At 39.9% G+C, this 15,835-nt stretch overlaps 1 protein-coding gene across 3 annotated transcripts in view; it reads right to left on the bottom strand.

Annotated features, from left to right (window-relative positions):
• ZNF343 (zinc finger protein 343) overlaps positions 1–15,835 on the bottom strand; it is a 28,264-nt gene that overhangs the window by 11,727 nt on the left and 702 nt on the right. For 2 of the 3 annotated variants that reach the window (XM_053574667.1, XM_053574670.1), the window contains exons 2-5: positions 14,337–14,423; positions 9,009–9,256; positions 8,770–8,828; positions 7,964–8,090 (exon numbers count right to left, since the gene is read on the bottom strand). In XM_053574667.1, coding sequence (XP_053430642.1) covers positions 7,964–8,090; positions 8,770–8,828; positions 9,009–9,051 — 229 coding nt within the window. In that variant the 5' untranslated portion in view covers positions 9,052–9,256; positions 14,337–14,423. Of the gene's footprint in view, positions 1–7,963; positions 8,091–8,769; positions 8,829–9,008; positions 9,257–9,407; positions 9,535–14,336; positions 14,424–15,835 lie in introns of all 3 variants that reach the window. The other variant, XM_053574668.1, reaches the window with a different exon arrangement.

The raw sequence follows: 15,835 nt of genomic DNA, 5'->3' as shown, positions 1-15,835 counted from the left end.
GTTCTCCCCTTCACCAAACCATACAGTAAAATCACTGGTGTATCACTGGTGAGTAAATGACTTCTGCCTTTTGATCTTCTGACCTGTTGTGATCTTTTGTTTTGGTTTTACCTTTGGCTACTCTGACAAGGCCCTCACCAGTGCTGGAACCGCCGGGCCACACAGTTAACTAAGCCCTGTGTGCACACAGCTGCAAGTCTGACAGCCTGCCACCAGGGAGTTTCGCAGAAGCCGCCAGCCTTTGGTTGCTCTCACTGAGTACTCCCTGAGTTTATTTTGTTTACTTGGGTTCTTGAAGTAACCATAATTCATGACTTGTTTTTAAACATTCCTGGCCAGTCATGTCTTATAAGACTTTGTGATAATTCTAGAGTTTTGTGAGCTGAACCTTCAGTCTTGATTTTTTCGGTGTGACTTTTTGCTGTCTTCCCTTTGGCTTATCGGGAAGCATATAAGGCCATTTAGACTATAGTCTATTATACCCTACATCCCTGAGAAGTGTTTCAGTTGAAGAAATCCCATGTGTGTCTATTCTGTGTTAAAATGGGGACCACAGCTCCTTATAGTTAACCCCTGTTAAAGGAACCTCCTGTATACTCATTATAATTCTAAACCCTATGTCTTACTAATAAAATGTCATTATTTCACTAAAGAAATCATTTGATTGGGCGACACCTGTAGCTCAGTGAGTAAGGCGCCGGCCCCATATACCGAGGGTGGCGGGTTCAAACCCAGCCCCGGCCAAATTGCAACAAAAAAATAGCCCAGCGTCGTGGCGGGCGCCTGTAATCCCAGCTACTCGGGAGGCTGAGGCAAGAGAATCACCTAAGCCCAAGAATTTGGAGGTTGCTATGAGCTGTGACAGCACAGCACTCTACCGAGGGTTAATAAGTGAAACTCTGTCTCAAAAAAAAAAAAAAAAGAGAGAAATAATTTGATTTACAGAGACCTTTGTATCATGTCCCATTGCCACATATTAATTCAGCATGTATTGCTAAAGAACTATATAGTCAAGAACTGGCTCCCCAAATCATCATTATATTTATTCATTTGCTTAACCTTAAAATGCAAGGAATGTAGTTTCAGAATAGTTGAGCCACTCCTTACAAAAAACAAGTATACAAAATACAGTTTATGTATGCAGTTTTTCTTTGTCAATGGAGGAGTTGGCCAATTTTTTCTGTAAAGAATCAAGTAGTAAACATTTTAGGCTTTCTAGGTCACATGGTCTCTGTTGCTTAACAGAGAGGGGGGACAAAGAGAAACAAAGCTACCTGGGTTTCAAAATAATAACATGACCACAGATTGGGTGGCGCCTGTGGCTCAGTGAGTAAGGCGCTGGCCTCATATACCGAGTGACATAACTTAACTCATTACTTAACTCTGCCACTGCAGCAATAAGGCAGCCATAAATACATAAATGAATGAACATGACCATGTTTCAAAATCCTTTATTTACAATAATCGGCAGTGAGACAGATTCAGCCTGTAGACCAGTGTTTGCCAATCCCTGCTGCACTAGGATATATGGTCAAGCTCACTGTTCAAAGGATAACTGAGTTATTTTCCTCGTTGCCTGTGGTCAATTTTCTTTTTTTTTTTTTGTAGAGACGGAGTCTCACTTTATCGCCCTCAGTAGAGTGCCATGCGTCACACAGCTCACAGCAACCTCCAGTTCCTGGGCTTAGGCAATTCTCTTGCCTCAGCCTCCCAATTAGCTGGGACCACAGGCGCCTGCCACAATGCCTGGCTATTTTTTTGTTGCAGTTCGGCCGAGACCGGGTTTGAACCCGCCACACTCGGTATATGAGGCCAGCGCCTTACTCACTGAGCCACAGACACCACCCAATCTGTGGTCATGTTATTATTTTGAAACCCAGGTAGCTTTGTTTCTCTTTGTCCCCCCTCTCTGTTGAGTATGTAAAACACTACTATGTTCCAAAAGTAAAAAACTACTCAGAAAGTTCTCCTCAGACCTTTGGAAATGCCTCTTTTCCATATCCTTCCAGCCCAATTCCACACAAAACCTCCTAGGAATCCAATTTCATTAATTTCTGGTTTATTTATCCTGTGTTACTTTGTGCAGAAAAAAAACAAACATATATATTTCTGCTTCTCCTAACTTCTCACTTTTTTTTGGGAAACAGTCTCACTATGTCACTCTCAGTAGAGTGCTGTGGCGTGATAGCTCACAGCAACCTCAAACTCTCAGGCTTAAGCGATTCTCTTGCCTCAGCCTCCGGAGTAGCTAGAACTACAGACGCCCACCACAACACCCTGCTATTTTTTTTGTTATAGTTGTCATTGTGGTTTAGCTGGCCCAGGCTGGGTTCAAACCTGCCACCCTCCGCGTATGTGGCTGGCACCATAACCAATATGCTACAAGCGCCAAGCCAATTTCTTACTTTTTAAAATATTCTTTGCACCTGGCTTTTTTCACTTAATATATCCTATAACTCACTCCATATCATTTCAGAGAGATCTTCCTTATTCTTTTTAATACCTTTGAAGAAACCCACTAGAAGGTTGTACCATAATTTCTTCAACCAATTTACTACATAGGGACAATTAGGTTATTTATAATATTTTATATACAAATAATGCTTTAATGGATAACCTTGTACAAACATATTTTCTTTTCTTTTTTTTTTTTTTTTGGCAGTTTCTGGCTGGGGCTGGGTTTGAACCCGCCACCTCCAGCATATGGGGCCGGCACGCTACTCCATTGAGCCACAGGCGCCGCCACAGGTATTTTCATATTATTGTTGGCAATGAATCATCAGAGTAAATTCCTATAAGTAGTATTGCCAAGTCAAAGTATATGCATTTATGGTTTTGTGGGATATTGCCGAATTCCTCTCCATAATGGCTGTACCATTTCTGCATTGCCATCTGCACTGTATAACAGTACCTATATCCCTCAACTTTGCCAACAGTTTTGTCAACCTTTTGAAATGTTGCCAATATGATAGGTGACAATGGTGTGCAGTTTTAATTTGCACATATCTCATTAGAAATGAGGTCAAACATCTTTTCATACACTTCGGGGCAATTCATACTTTGTGAATTATCTCTTCAGGTATATGCCCACTTCTATTTGGTTTCTTTTCCTTAGATTTTAAGATTCATTCTACATTATGGAAAATAACCTTTTATATGTGATGTATTGCACATGATAAATATGTCCCAGAAGTTTCTCTTGTGACTTGGCTTATAATGTAAAATTTAATAACCTTCTCCTTTACGCACCTGTTTTAAGCAAATTTAGAAAACCTTTTCCTATGCCCAGGTTACAGAAGATTTACTCATATTTTCTTCTAGTATGTCCATGATTTACTCATATTTTCTTCTAGTATGTCCATGGTTTAATTTTTTACATTTAGGTCTCTAGTCATTTGGCATTTTTTCTGTGTATAGTATATGGTATGTTCCAATGTTTCTCCAAATGGATATCTATTTGCCCAGTACTAAATCCATTTGTCAATTATTAAAATGTCCATCTTTACTCCAGAGATTTGAGATGCCACCTTTATCACACACCAAAGTTCCTAAGTACTTGAGTCTATTTGTTAACCTTCTCTTTGATTCTTCTGGTCTATTTCACTATTCATGTGCCAGCACCACATGGTTTTAATTCTAAAGGTTTCATAGTATGTTTTGTTGTTTTTTTTTTTTGATGGAGACAGAGTTGTTGTTTTTTTTTTTTTTATGGCCCTCGGTAGAGTGCCGTGGCCTCACACAGCTCACAGCAACCTCCAACTCCTGGGCTTAAGCGATTCTCTTGCCTCAGCCTCCCGAGTAGCTGGGACTACAGGCGCCTGCCACAACGCCCGGCTATTTTTTGGTTGCAGTTTGGCCGTGGCCGGGTTTGAACCCACCACCCTCGGTACATGGGGCCGGTGCCTTACCGACTGAGCCACAGGCGCCGCCCTTCATAGTATGTTTTAGTATCTAATATGCAGAATGCCCTTTTATAAGTTTTATTTTTCAGTGTATTCCTGCCTACTTTTCCATGATGATTTTTCTACATGAATTTCACAAAAGAGCTTATGACTAATTTTTTATATGGATATGTTAACTTTAAGAATTACCTCAGTGATAACTGACAGGCTGATTTAATTTACAAATATATATTTTTAAAAATAAAAAAATTTTGGCATACATTTGGTATTAGATGCTACCACAAACTTTGTTGAATGTGATAGTGTTATTGTGGTTATGTAAGAAGTCATCTTTAATTTTTAGAGAAATGTGATTTTTTTAAGGGTAAAATATCATGATTTTTTTTTTTTTTTTTTTTTTGTAGAGACAGACTCTCACTTTATGGCCCTTGGTAGAGGGCCGTGGCATCACACAGCTCACAGCAACCTCCAGCTCCTGGGCTTAAGCGATTCTCGTGCCTCAGCCTCCCGAGTAGCTGGGACTACAGGTGCCCGCCACAGCACCCAGCTATTTTTTTGTTGCAGTTTGGCCGGGGCTGGGTTTGAACCCGCCACCCTCGGCATATGGGGCCGGCGCCCTACTCACTGAGCCAGAGGCGCCGCCCAATATCATGATTTTTTTAAGGGTAAAATTTAGGATTAACTTTAAAATAAAGCAAAAAAGAGAGAAGTAAAGGATGAAGCAAGTGGGTAATATGCTGATAACTGTTAGGTCTAGATGGTTCCAGCTCCTCCTTGACATGCATTAACCCTATGAATCCTAATTTCCTTTTGAAGTTTCAACTTAAGCTTCCCTCTTGCAGTAAATTACATTTTAGTTACATATTGGCTAACCCTCCCCACTGAGCCCATCTCTAAAGAAGGATTATCTTTCCCACCACAATGACATCAGACTTAGCTTTGTGATGTACCTTTGTTGACAAAGGTTAGTAGGAAGTTAATGCACTGTCAAACAAGTTTTAAGAGCAAAAATGTGGTTCCATAAAGCATACAAGAATGGAGAAGCAAGAAGCCAATGTACTCAATTCTAATATGAAGGCAGTAGATGACCTAATACAAGGGAGGGTAGGGGAATAAGGGAGCAGGGAGAGGGGAGGAGGGAGGAGGATGGGGGGTCACAGGGTATGGCACACTTCTTGGGGGTGGGGCAAAACCATAAAAGGGACTTTATCTAACAAACACAATCAGTGTAACTCATGTACCGAATCCCAAACAATTAAAAAAAAATGTGGTTCCTTGGCTAGGCACAGTGGTTCATGCCTATAATCACAGCACTTGGGAGGCTGAAGCAGGTGGATTGCCTGAGCTCACAGGTTCGAGACCAGCCTGAGCCAGAGCTAGTCCTCATCTCTAAACATAGCTGGGCATTGTAGTCCCAGCTACTTGAGGGGCTAAAGCAAGAGAATCACTTAAGCCCAGGAGTTTGAGGTTGCTGTGAGCTATGACACCACAGCACTCTACCAAGGGTGACAAGTGAGACGAAGGAAGGAAAGAAGGAAGGAAGGAAGGGACAAAGAGAGGAAGGGAGGAAGGGAGGGAGGGAGGGAAAACGTGGTTCCATTATTGCTCTTTTTCCTTGAAAACCCCACGACCCAGATAGTGGATCCCAGAACTAACAGAGTTAAGCCACATCTGAACTACAGTGAAAAGTAAATGTGAGAAATTAATATCTGCTATTATAAGCCAATGAAGTATTGAGTTTGTTGGTTACCACACTATTATCTATATAACTTACTAAAGTATCACCCCTGTGAAGGCTTTAAAAATTATTTCAAAGAGAATTGACCCATTTATTTCTACCAGGGCCCTTACATTATAATACGAATATGCAAAGAAACACAGAAAAAGATAATAAGAGAAAAACTAATATGCTTTCAATTTTCGATAACATTGAGATTAAACTTGTGGTTGTTTTTCAGACAAGTAGAAATACGGGGATAAAGCACAGGTGAGACAGTGATAGAAAATGAGTTCATTATAATATATGATTGGGGAAAATCATTAAAGTTCATAAAATGTTAAAGGGCGTGAATACAGACACAGAAAAAGAGTATATGATAGCAGGTCCTATGGACCTCTACAGTCCAAAAGAAAGACAGAAGTAAAAGCACAAAAGAGAGACATAAGAATCTAGGGAACTACAGTTTACAGTGTCAAGCAAGACAAAGGAAACTATTTCAAGGAATGCAATTAGGATTCTACATTTTCAATGTCAAGATTAATTCAAACAAGGTCATTTTAACATTTTCCTCTGAACCAGTTAAATGTATTAAGAGAAGGAGGGAGAATAAAATGACTACAGAAAAACAAAAATAAAATCTAGTTAGGCTAACTAGCTAAGGCCAAATCAAAACACATAGAACCATTAAAAAAATAATAATAAATCAAACCAGATTGAAATGAATGACTCCATACTGATTTAGATGGAGCCAGGTCAGATGAGGTTGGTTCAAATCAGGGTGGATCAGCTCAAAACACATAAAAGAAGATGAAAATGGAACAAAATAAACCTAATTAGTTCATATCAGGCAAACAGCCATGCCATTTGAAGGAAACCCTTAAAGAAATTCCTGCCTGAAATTGGTTTATGACTCTAAAAATGTGAATCCTTCTTTCCATGCTTTATCTAGAGGAACAACCAGAAAGGCACCATCCACTGGGTGGTACCATACGTGCTTATTGAGCACTTGGAATGTCTGAACTAACATGCGCTCCAAGTGTAAAATACACACCAGATTTTTAAAGACTTAGTAAAAAAATGAGTAAAATATCTAATTATTTTTAATGTTAATTACATGTTAAAATTATATTTTGACATATTGAGTTAAATAAAATATCTTTTTTTAATTTAATTTTATTTTTTTTATGTAAAATATCTTATTAAAATTGATTTTACCTGTTCAGTTATACTTTTTTATCTGGTTACTAGGAAATTTAAAATTACCTAAGTGGCTCATATTATATTTCTACTAGACAGCACTGATCTAGGCAAGGAGCAGAAAACTGTGGCCTACAGACTAAATCTGGTGCCCTTTTTCTGTATAGCCCACAAGCTAAAAGTGGTTTTAACATTTTTAAATGGTTAGAAAAAACTCAAGAGTAGTAATATTTCGTGATATATGAAATTCAAATTTTAGTGTCCATAAATAGTTTTATTGGAACACTCATCCATGTATGTGTTACTTACAGCTGCTTTTGCATTACAGTAGCAAAGGTAAGAGTTGTTTAGAGACTACACCACCTGCAAAACCCAAAATGGTTACTGTTTAGCCCTTTAGAGAAAAGGTTGGCCAACCTCTCATCCAGCATAATGGTGCACTTGATAGCATTTATCAATCCAGATTTAAAGAATCATTATATATTCTTAAGCAAATGAAAATACATGTTTATGCTTTATGATACCCAAAAGCCAAGCATTTATCTACCCAGATTTAAAAAATCATTATATGTTTTAAACAAATGAAAATATATGTATATGCTTTATGAAATTCAAAGCCACCAAAAATTTGATGGTTATAATTTGTTGATCTCTCACTACTCTCTGCTTGCAAACTATGCCCCAGCCTCAGTGGCTGTCATGCAGTTTCTTACACTGGGTGGAACCATCCCTTCCATAAGATCTTAGCATCACTGATTTCTTCCACCTAAAATGTTCTTATCTTACATATCTAGAGTTCTAACTTCCTCGCCACAGTCTGTCTTTGGTCAAATGTTATTACTTCCTCATTGATTTCAAATACCCAATTTTTAAATTCAGCCAGTCATCTTAACACATTCAATACTCCTTTATCCTGTTTTATTTTATTGTTACTTTTTACTATGTCACAGTTATTGCCTTTTAACATACCATATTTCAATATCTCTGTGTATGAAGGTATTGGTTTGGTGTCTGTTTCCTCCATGGAGGAAGGGATTATTATTTCATTTACTAATGTATTATAAGTATCTAGAATACTTTCCAGTACACAGTAGGTGATCGGTGAATCTCTACTGAATTAATGAAGGAAAGAACACAGTCTCACCCAGCGAAAGTAGATTGCTGTAATTCTCCAGCATCACTTCTTTGTATAGGTTCTTCTGCTCCATGCTCAATCTCTTCCATTCTGCCTCTGTGAAGATGACAGCTACATCCCTGAATGTAACTAGTGCCTACAAACAGGCAGGAAGTTAATGTACAGCAAGCTACCAAAATTTTGCCTGTAAGAGAAGCATGGCTAGTAGCCCTGGAGTCTGGATATCCAAGTTGATCTAATTCTTTTCAGGGTACACAGTTCTCCGTATGATGTTCTTCTGGGCATTACTATGCATCTAGCTTTATGTTAAAACCTGTGGGAGCTTAACTAATGCACAAAACATATTCTAGGCCTTTGATCACTTAGAATTTAAATGGAGAAATTATTTGTGAATCAATCTGAAAACCTCAAGTGTTCAGAACGGTGACCTTGAGCACTCGTAATGAAGGAATTCAGAAATGGAACAGCAGAAGATAGGCTGGAGAAAAAAAAAAGGCATCATGGACTTGGGGCTTTTCTGGGCAGTAGGGAATGGTAAAGATTTAGAGAAGAAAATGGAAGAAAACTTTGACTATAAGAAAAATGGGAGTCATTGATGGGGTCTAGAATGGGTATTTTTGAAACATCCAGATTACTAAATGGGATCTGTAAACCCCTATCTTTCCCTACATATTTTAACAATCTTTTTCCAAATAAAGCCCCTAATGCTTCACTTATCTAAGTGTTGTCTGCTTTCTCCCTTCCCAAGAAAGAAAATATATATCTATTCTCTGGAAAATGAATCAATTCAGAAAAAAAAAATAACCCCTACTCACCAGTACTTGGGGCCTGTCTTCCTTCTCTTGGGGCCAGTAAATATAATTAGAAGGCAAACCTAGGGAAAGAAAAAGAAGCTATGAGAAGCCAGAATGCTCATGACACTCCCAGAGTAGCTTTTCTGAGTCTTAGGATGAGAAAGTAGCCACTACACTCAGCTGTGACCTCTGAAGCATTCTCCAATGAACCTGGAGCCCTGGCACCCTCTTCACCTTTCCAGACCCTCAACAATTCTCACCTTTTGCCTTATTATTTTGAGACAATTTCTTCATGGTCTCCATATTTTCCTCATTCTCTGAAGACAAAATCTTCTCCCAGGCTTGCTCTCACAGTACAGAAGAATAGGCAACATAATGGGCCCAAAGTTAGCCCAGCGTATGTCTGCCAGAGGCCCAAGTAGATATTATTTCATCTTAAGGTAGATTGCTGGTGTGTAGTGTGACTTCCAACCTTAAAAAGCCCATCTCATTTCCAAGCAGCCAGGACCTGCAGGATGGAGAAGCAAATGGACATTGCTGGGGCCTTTATTATGGGCCCTAAGCTTCATGCCTCTTCAGCAGGGACCCTATCCTCTCACACTCATTCAAGTAACATGGAGTCTCTATCTAAAGGGGTTTTCAACCTTCATTCATTCTACCTTCATTTCTAGGCCTTCAAGTCTGTCTTCTGCCACTCTCCCTTAGCTTTCAAAATGAACAAGTTCTTCCACGTCTGCACCTGAGATTCAGACTTCATGTCTTGGATCAGTTTCTGCTACCTAGAGCCTAAGTCAAAGAGGAAACAGAATGTAACATAATGCCTAGGGAGAAAAAGCCTCTGAATGTCTTCTTCTAGACCAATCAGGGCATGCAGAATTCAGATGCTGACTCCCTCAGCCAAGGTTCTATTTGTGTTCAATCTTCTATGTCCCTATACTCTCAGGAGTTTGGGGGATCTACCCTGAGTCCTTCTTTACCTTAGGCAGAGCCCTAGGTCTCACCATGATTTTGTAAAGATAACCCCCCAACTTCCATCTCTATATGCATGCACCACATGACCTTATCAGAGGTGCATACTGGCATCTCCTAATAGGCCCATGTCAAAATTCTCATGTGGTCCCAAAGATCTCTGCCACCTTCAGAAGCTCCTCAGACACCTCATCCAGGATCTCAGCCCAAATGACTATAGGCCTTGCAATGCCTAATACCCTTCTGGAGGCTTAGGTGGGGTTCCCTGAGAAGCTCTTGAGATTCATCTCCCAATACCAGAGGCACAGATGATTACTCCCTTTTTTGTCCAACCTGGCCATCTCACCTTAATCATACTGTATTGTAATTTTTCTATTTATATGACTGTCTTTACTAAAATGTAAAAAGAAATGCATCTCAGTCTTTTTTGCTAGTTCAATCCTAGTAATTAGGATAAAACAGACCTTTATAATAGGTAGATTTTATCATCATTCCCAATTACTTGTTTCTCTATAACTGGATTGTACTTCCCTGACCCTGACATTAGGCTTGGCCTCATGACTTGTCTTGTACAATGAAATGTGAGTGAAAATGACTGTGCTGTTTCTAAGCATGGCATGATTCCACCATTTCTCTGGTCCTAAGAACAGCATTTCCCAAAAGGGGCTATGGCTTTACTATAAAAGGTCATGATCCAGAGCTAAAGCCAATCTACAAATGGAGGAGGAATAAGATTGGGTTTGAGGGCTCGGCGCCCGTAGCTAAGTGGTTAGGGCGCCTGCCACATACACCAGGGCTGGCAGGTTCAAACCGGGGCCTGCTAAACAACAATGACAAATACAACAGAAAAATAGGCAGTCCTTGTGGTGGGTATCTGTAGTCTTGCTACTCTAGCTACTTGGAAGCTGAGCCAAGAGAATTGCTTGAGCCCCAGAGTTTAAGGTTGCTGTGAGCTATGACATCACAGCAGTCTGAGAGTGACAAAGTGACTCAGAAAGAAAAAAGACTAGGTTTGAGGCTGGGCGCAGTGGCTCACGCCTATAATCCTGGCACTCTGGGACACCAAGGCAGGTGGATTGCTTGAACTCAGGAGTTTGAGACCAGCTTGAGCAAGAGTGAGACCCCTGTCTCTACGAAAAATAGAAGAGGAAGAAGAAAAAAAGTCAGGTGTCATTGGCGAGTACCTATTGTCCCAGCTACTAGGGAGGCTGAGGCAAGAGTAGTGCTCGAGCCCAAGAGTTTAAGGTTGTTGTGAGCTATGACACTCTACCCAGGGCATCAGAGTGAAACTCTATCTCAAAAAAAAAAAAGAAAAAAAAATTTTTTTTTTTTTTTCAGAACACAGCCAAGAGGCAGATACTGATGTTCTTTCCATCTCACGGAGGAGGACACTGAAGAACTAAAAAGTTGGTCCTTAAGATTACACAGTGTCAGACCAAGCCTAAAAACCAAGATTCTAATTCCAAAGCCCTTTTTCTTTATCATTGCTTATAATAATGTCCACTAAACAAATAACTCAGTGAATGGGCAAAAAATAAGCAGACAGGGTTTGAAATTCACCCTGAGTCTTAGAAATAAAAACAACTCTGGAAACATCGCATTGGCAGATTTCAGGTTAGATTTAGTGATCACAACAGCATGGTATTGGAATAAAAATAGAGATGTAGATCTATGGAATAGGATAGAGAATCTAGCCACATATTGTCATTTAATCTTTGAGAAGCATAACAAAAACATACAATGAGGAAAAGGACCCTTATTTAACAAATGATGCTGGGAGAACTGTTTATCCACATGCAGAAGACTGAAACTGGACCCGCACCTCTCACCACTGACAAAAATTGATTCTCGTTGGATGAAAGTTTTAAATTTAAGACATGAAACAATAAAAATTCTGGAGGAGAGTATAGGGAAAACACTTGAAGATATTGGCCTAGGAAAAAACTTTATGAGGACGATCCCACCCCCGACTAATTGCAGCAACACCAAAAATAAATAACTGGGATTTGATCAAGCTAAAAAGCTTTTGCACAACTAAGAATACCACAAAGCAAACAGAGAGCCTTCAGAATGGGAGATTTTTGCATGTTATGAATCTGACAAAGGCTTGATAACTAGAATTTACATAGAACTCAAACAATAAGAAAAGTGCAAACAACTATGTCCATAAGTGAGCAAGAGATTTGAACAGAAACTTCTCTGAGGATGACAAACGGCCAACAAACACATGAAAAAATGTCTTTAATCATCAGAGAAATGCAAATCAAAACCACTCTAAAATGTCACCTAACCCCAGCAAGATTAGCTCACATCACAAAATCCCAAAACACCAGATACTGGCACGGATGTGGAGAGATAGGAACACTTCTACACTGCTGGTGGGATTGCAAACTAATACAGCCTTTTTGGAGAGAAGTACAGAGAATCCTCAAAGAATTAAAAGCTGACCTTCCATTTGACACTGCAATCCCATTACTAGATATCTACCCAGAAGAACATAAATTATTTTGCCACAAAGACATCTGCATTAGAATGTTTATTGCTGCTCAATTCATAATTGCCAAGTCATGGAAGCAACCTAAGTGCCCATCAACTCATGAATGGATCAACAAACTGTGGTATATGTACACCGTGGAATATTATTCAGCCATTAAAAAAGCTGGAGACTTTACATCTTTACATTTACCTGGATGGAGGTGAAATACATTCTTCTTAGTAAAGTATCACAAGAATGGAAAAATAAATATCCAATATACTCCATACTAATACAAAACCAATATATAAATAATTACATGTTCATAAGAATAATAAAACACTGATATAATCCAGTTCCGGGGTAAAGGGAAGTGGGAGGGGGAGGAGGGAGGAGGGAGAACATATGGCAGAAGGAGGGAGGGCATGAGGCGGGATCTCACCTAATGTGCACATTGTGAGGGTGTATAACAGGTCCCCTTGGTGAGGGGCTCTTCTACAAATGGAACTTTACACTGGAAGTGAGAACAATGTAACCTAAAAATTGCACCCTTACATTAATTTGAATAAAGTTTAAAAAAATAAAAAGAAATTCACCCTGAGGAAGACAGAATCCTCAGCATGAAGTAGAGAAAGGGTCTCTATCAGTTAGGATAGGCTGAGTTATGCTGTAGTAACAAACACCCCCCTTCAAATCTCAGTGGCTTAATGTAATGAAGATTTATTTCTCAGTCAGGCTCTATGTACATCATCTGTTAAATGTAATTGTGTTAAGTTACCTTCACTCCAGGACTAAAGTGCAGCTTCTATTTGTAAAATGCCAATATGACAGAGGGAGATGAAAGACGGAGAACTATATACAGGCTCTTAGAAATCTTACCAAAAGAGATACTTCTGACCATAGCTCATAGGCCAATCAAGTCACATTATCATTTCTAAGCTCAGCAGGGTAGGATGTATACCTAAGGAGAGGCCACACAGAGGGATGCCAGGATATCTGATGAAGTTCCCAAGCCCATGAACTCACTCTCAGCTAGCTCCAGTCCCTGCTATTGATTGAGACTTCAAGGTGCTAGGATCTGTGGCTATGCCTAGAACACGAAAATAAAGGACATAAGTCTCTACACTTGTCACACTATCAGAAAACAGCCAGGGATCTTACTGTCCAGGAGAAACTTAAGTCATCATAGAAGGCCATCGGGGAAGATCTAAAGAAATGAAAAGGATGCTGCTGTTTAGAAGTCTGCACATCTATCCAAGAAGCAACACACCAGGCAAAGGGGATAAATAATCTGCTCAAAAGGTGAGAGGGGAGAGAGAAGGGGGCAGGGGAAGAGACAGAGAGAAAAAGCACAGGTAATTTCCTAGGAGAATATAAATTGCCTAAAATCAAGCCAAAAAATAAAAGGAAAAAGAAAAGAATAAACAAAGTATTAACCAAAGAAAAAAATCAAAGGGAAGCCAAAGACCTGCTCCCCCAAAGACATCAGATTTACATAATTTTATTGGTCAATTCTAACAAAATGTTGAGAAATAGGTGATTCTTGTAATAAATATTAAATGCTCTAAAACATTACAAAAATGCTTCCTAACTGATTCATCAAGGACAGCAAAAGCAAACAAAATGTGAGCTTGAGGGATCTGGAATAAAATAGGAATTACAGAATATTGGTAACTGAAGAAATGTTAAATTTAATTCCACTTGACCCAGCCATGTTACACAGGCTGAGAATTGCATGTCAGTTTGCCTATAAAAATGGGAATTTTGATTCCTAACTTTCAAATTGTTGAGGGATTAAAATATCATGGTGACTGTAAACCTAGTGCCAGGCACAGGACAACTTCCCAATAAATGGTGGTTGCTATGATTTTTTTATTTCACAGCACCTGACACAGCCCTAGGAATATAACAGCCAGGATGAAGTATCATTGGAGCTAGGGTGGTGGGAATCTGAATGAGAGCACTGGTCTGGGACAATATTCGCTGCAGAGGCCCTTACCCATAAAACAGCCCTGATATCCTGGGGAAACAAGTAGGATATAGACCCTCAAATGGGACATTGAGGGCACGATATGTCAGGATTAGCAAAGAAAATTCTCCCATTATTTGGAGCAGAGAAGACAAACATGAAAAGTAGGTGACCTACCTGGAATTAGGTTGTCAGGAGCACAGAAGTCCTCTCTTTCTCAACAGACAGTCCCTTCCTGTCAGGCAGGGATTCAAGAAGGTAGACCTAAAGAAACAGACAATATGAGCTTCAGGATTCTTTCCTGGCCCCTAGATATGAGGCTAGAAATCCCCAAGTTTAAAATGAGGGAGTATCCTCTTCCTTTAAAAAAAGCCTCAGGTCTGCTAGAGAAGAGAAGAATCTAGACAGCTTCTAGGGGATAGAGCCAGCTGTGGGCATCAGAATACAGCCTGCTCTAACATTCTACTACTACATATTTATCTTTTTAATGCTATGGGCCTCAAATTGTGATATTATTAGTAATAGTTAACACTTACTAAACTCTTACTGTATACCAGAGACAATTCCAAGCCCTGTACAAATTTTACCTTCCAAACATTCCATGAGTTAGGTTTTGTGATAAACAGGCACAATTATGTATCTTGTTTAAATTGACAAAGCTAGAAAGTACCTAGATTTGAAGTTTAGTTGTGGAGTGCCACACAATTAGTCATTTGGGTCAATGGCAATGTAAATAGTGTCCAGCTCTTTTGGGGTCTAACTATTCTCAAAGTATATGCACACATGGCATTGAGGGAATATAGCTGAATCTAGATTGGCCGTGAGTTAAGGAACATTGAATTTGGGGATAGGTCCAAGGGGGGTGGGGTGGGGTCCCTGTATGATTCTACAGGGTAAGTTTAAAATTTGTCTTTAGCAAAATATTTTTTAAAAACTTTAAGGCTCGCCACATGCCAGAACTTTTTTAAAAACTTTAAGGCTCGCCACATGCCAGAAGTAATATAGTCGAGCAACAGCTCTCAGAAGTCCCCACCCTTAAGGGGTCCCTAACCCCCCCTTAAATCCCCAAAGCAGAGATTTGGCCCCAACACTTGAGAGAAGAACACCCAAGAAAAGAGCGAATCATCCAAACTGGCCACACACATTACAACCAAACCTAGGATCTTTGCCACAAAGCTGAGCAGGCACCCGCCACACAATAAACCCTGGAACAAGAGGTCCCAGAAAACAGAGCTACCTCCATTCAAAAACTGCCCAGATGTAGGGCAGTGCCTGTGGCTCAGCGGGTAGGGCGCTGGTCCCATATGCCGGAGGTGGCGGGTTCAAACCCAGCCCCGGCCAAATTAAAAAAAAAAAAAAAAAAAAAAAAAAACTGCCCAGATGCAAGCCAGCGGGATACAGTCCGCTATTACTAGGGGAAAAAAAATCTTCCTCACCCCTCTAAAAACCTCGCGGACTCCAGACCGAGACACCCTCCCCACCCACCCCTTAAGGATATTTTGATTACGTGGGGCTCACCACCTATTCCCCAACCTCATCAGAACAAACCAAGGCATGTCAAGGCCTGAGATGTCCTCTCTCCCACCTATGCTCAAACACACTTTGGACATACCCAGCCCCACCCCAAAAAGTAAAAAACAAAACAAAAACTTTGGAATTCAAGATGAGCCCTAGAT

The sequence above is a fragment of the Nycticebus coucang genome, chromosome 21 (genome assembly GCF_027406575.1).
Source record: "Nycticebus coucang isolate mNycCou1 chromosome 21, mNycCou1.pri, whole genome shotgun sequence".
In the NCBI taxonomy this organism is placed as follows: domain Eukaryota; kingdom Metazoa; phylum Chordata; class Mammalia; order Primates; family Lorisidae; genus Nycticebus; species Nycticebus coucang.
The sequence above is the reverse complement of the archived record's forward strand: the minus strand, read 5'-3'. Positions and strand labels throughout refer to the sequence as shown.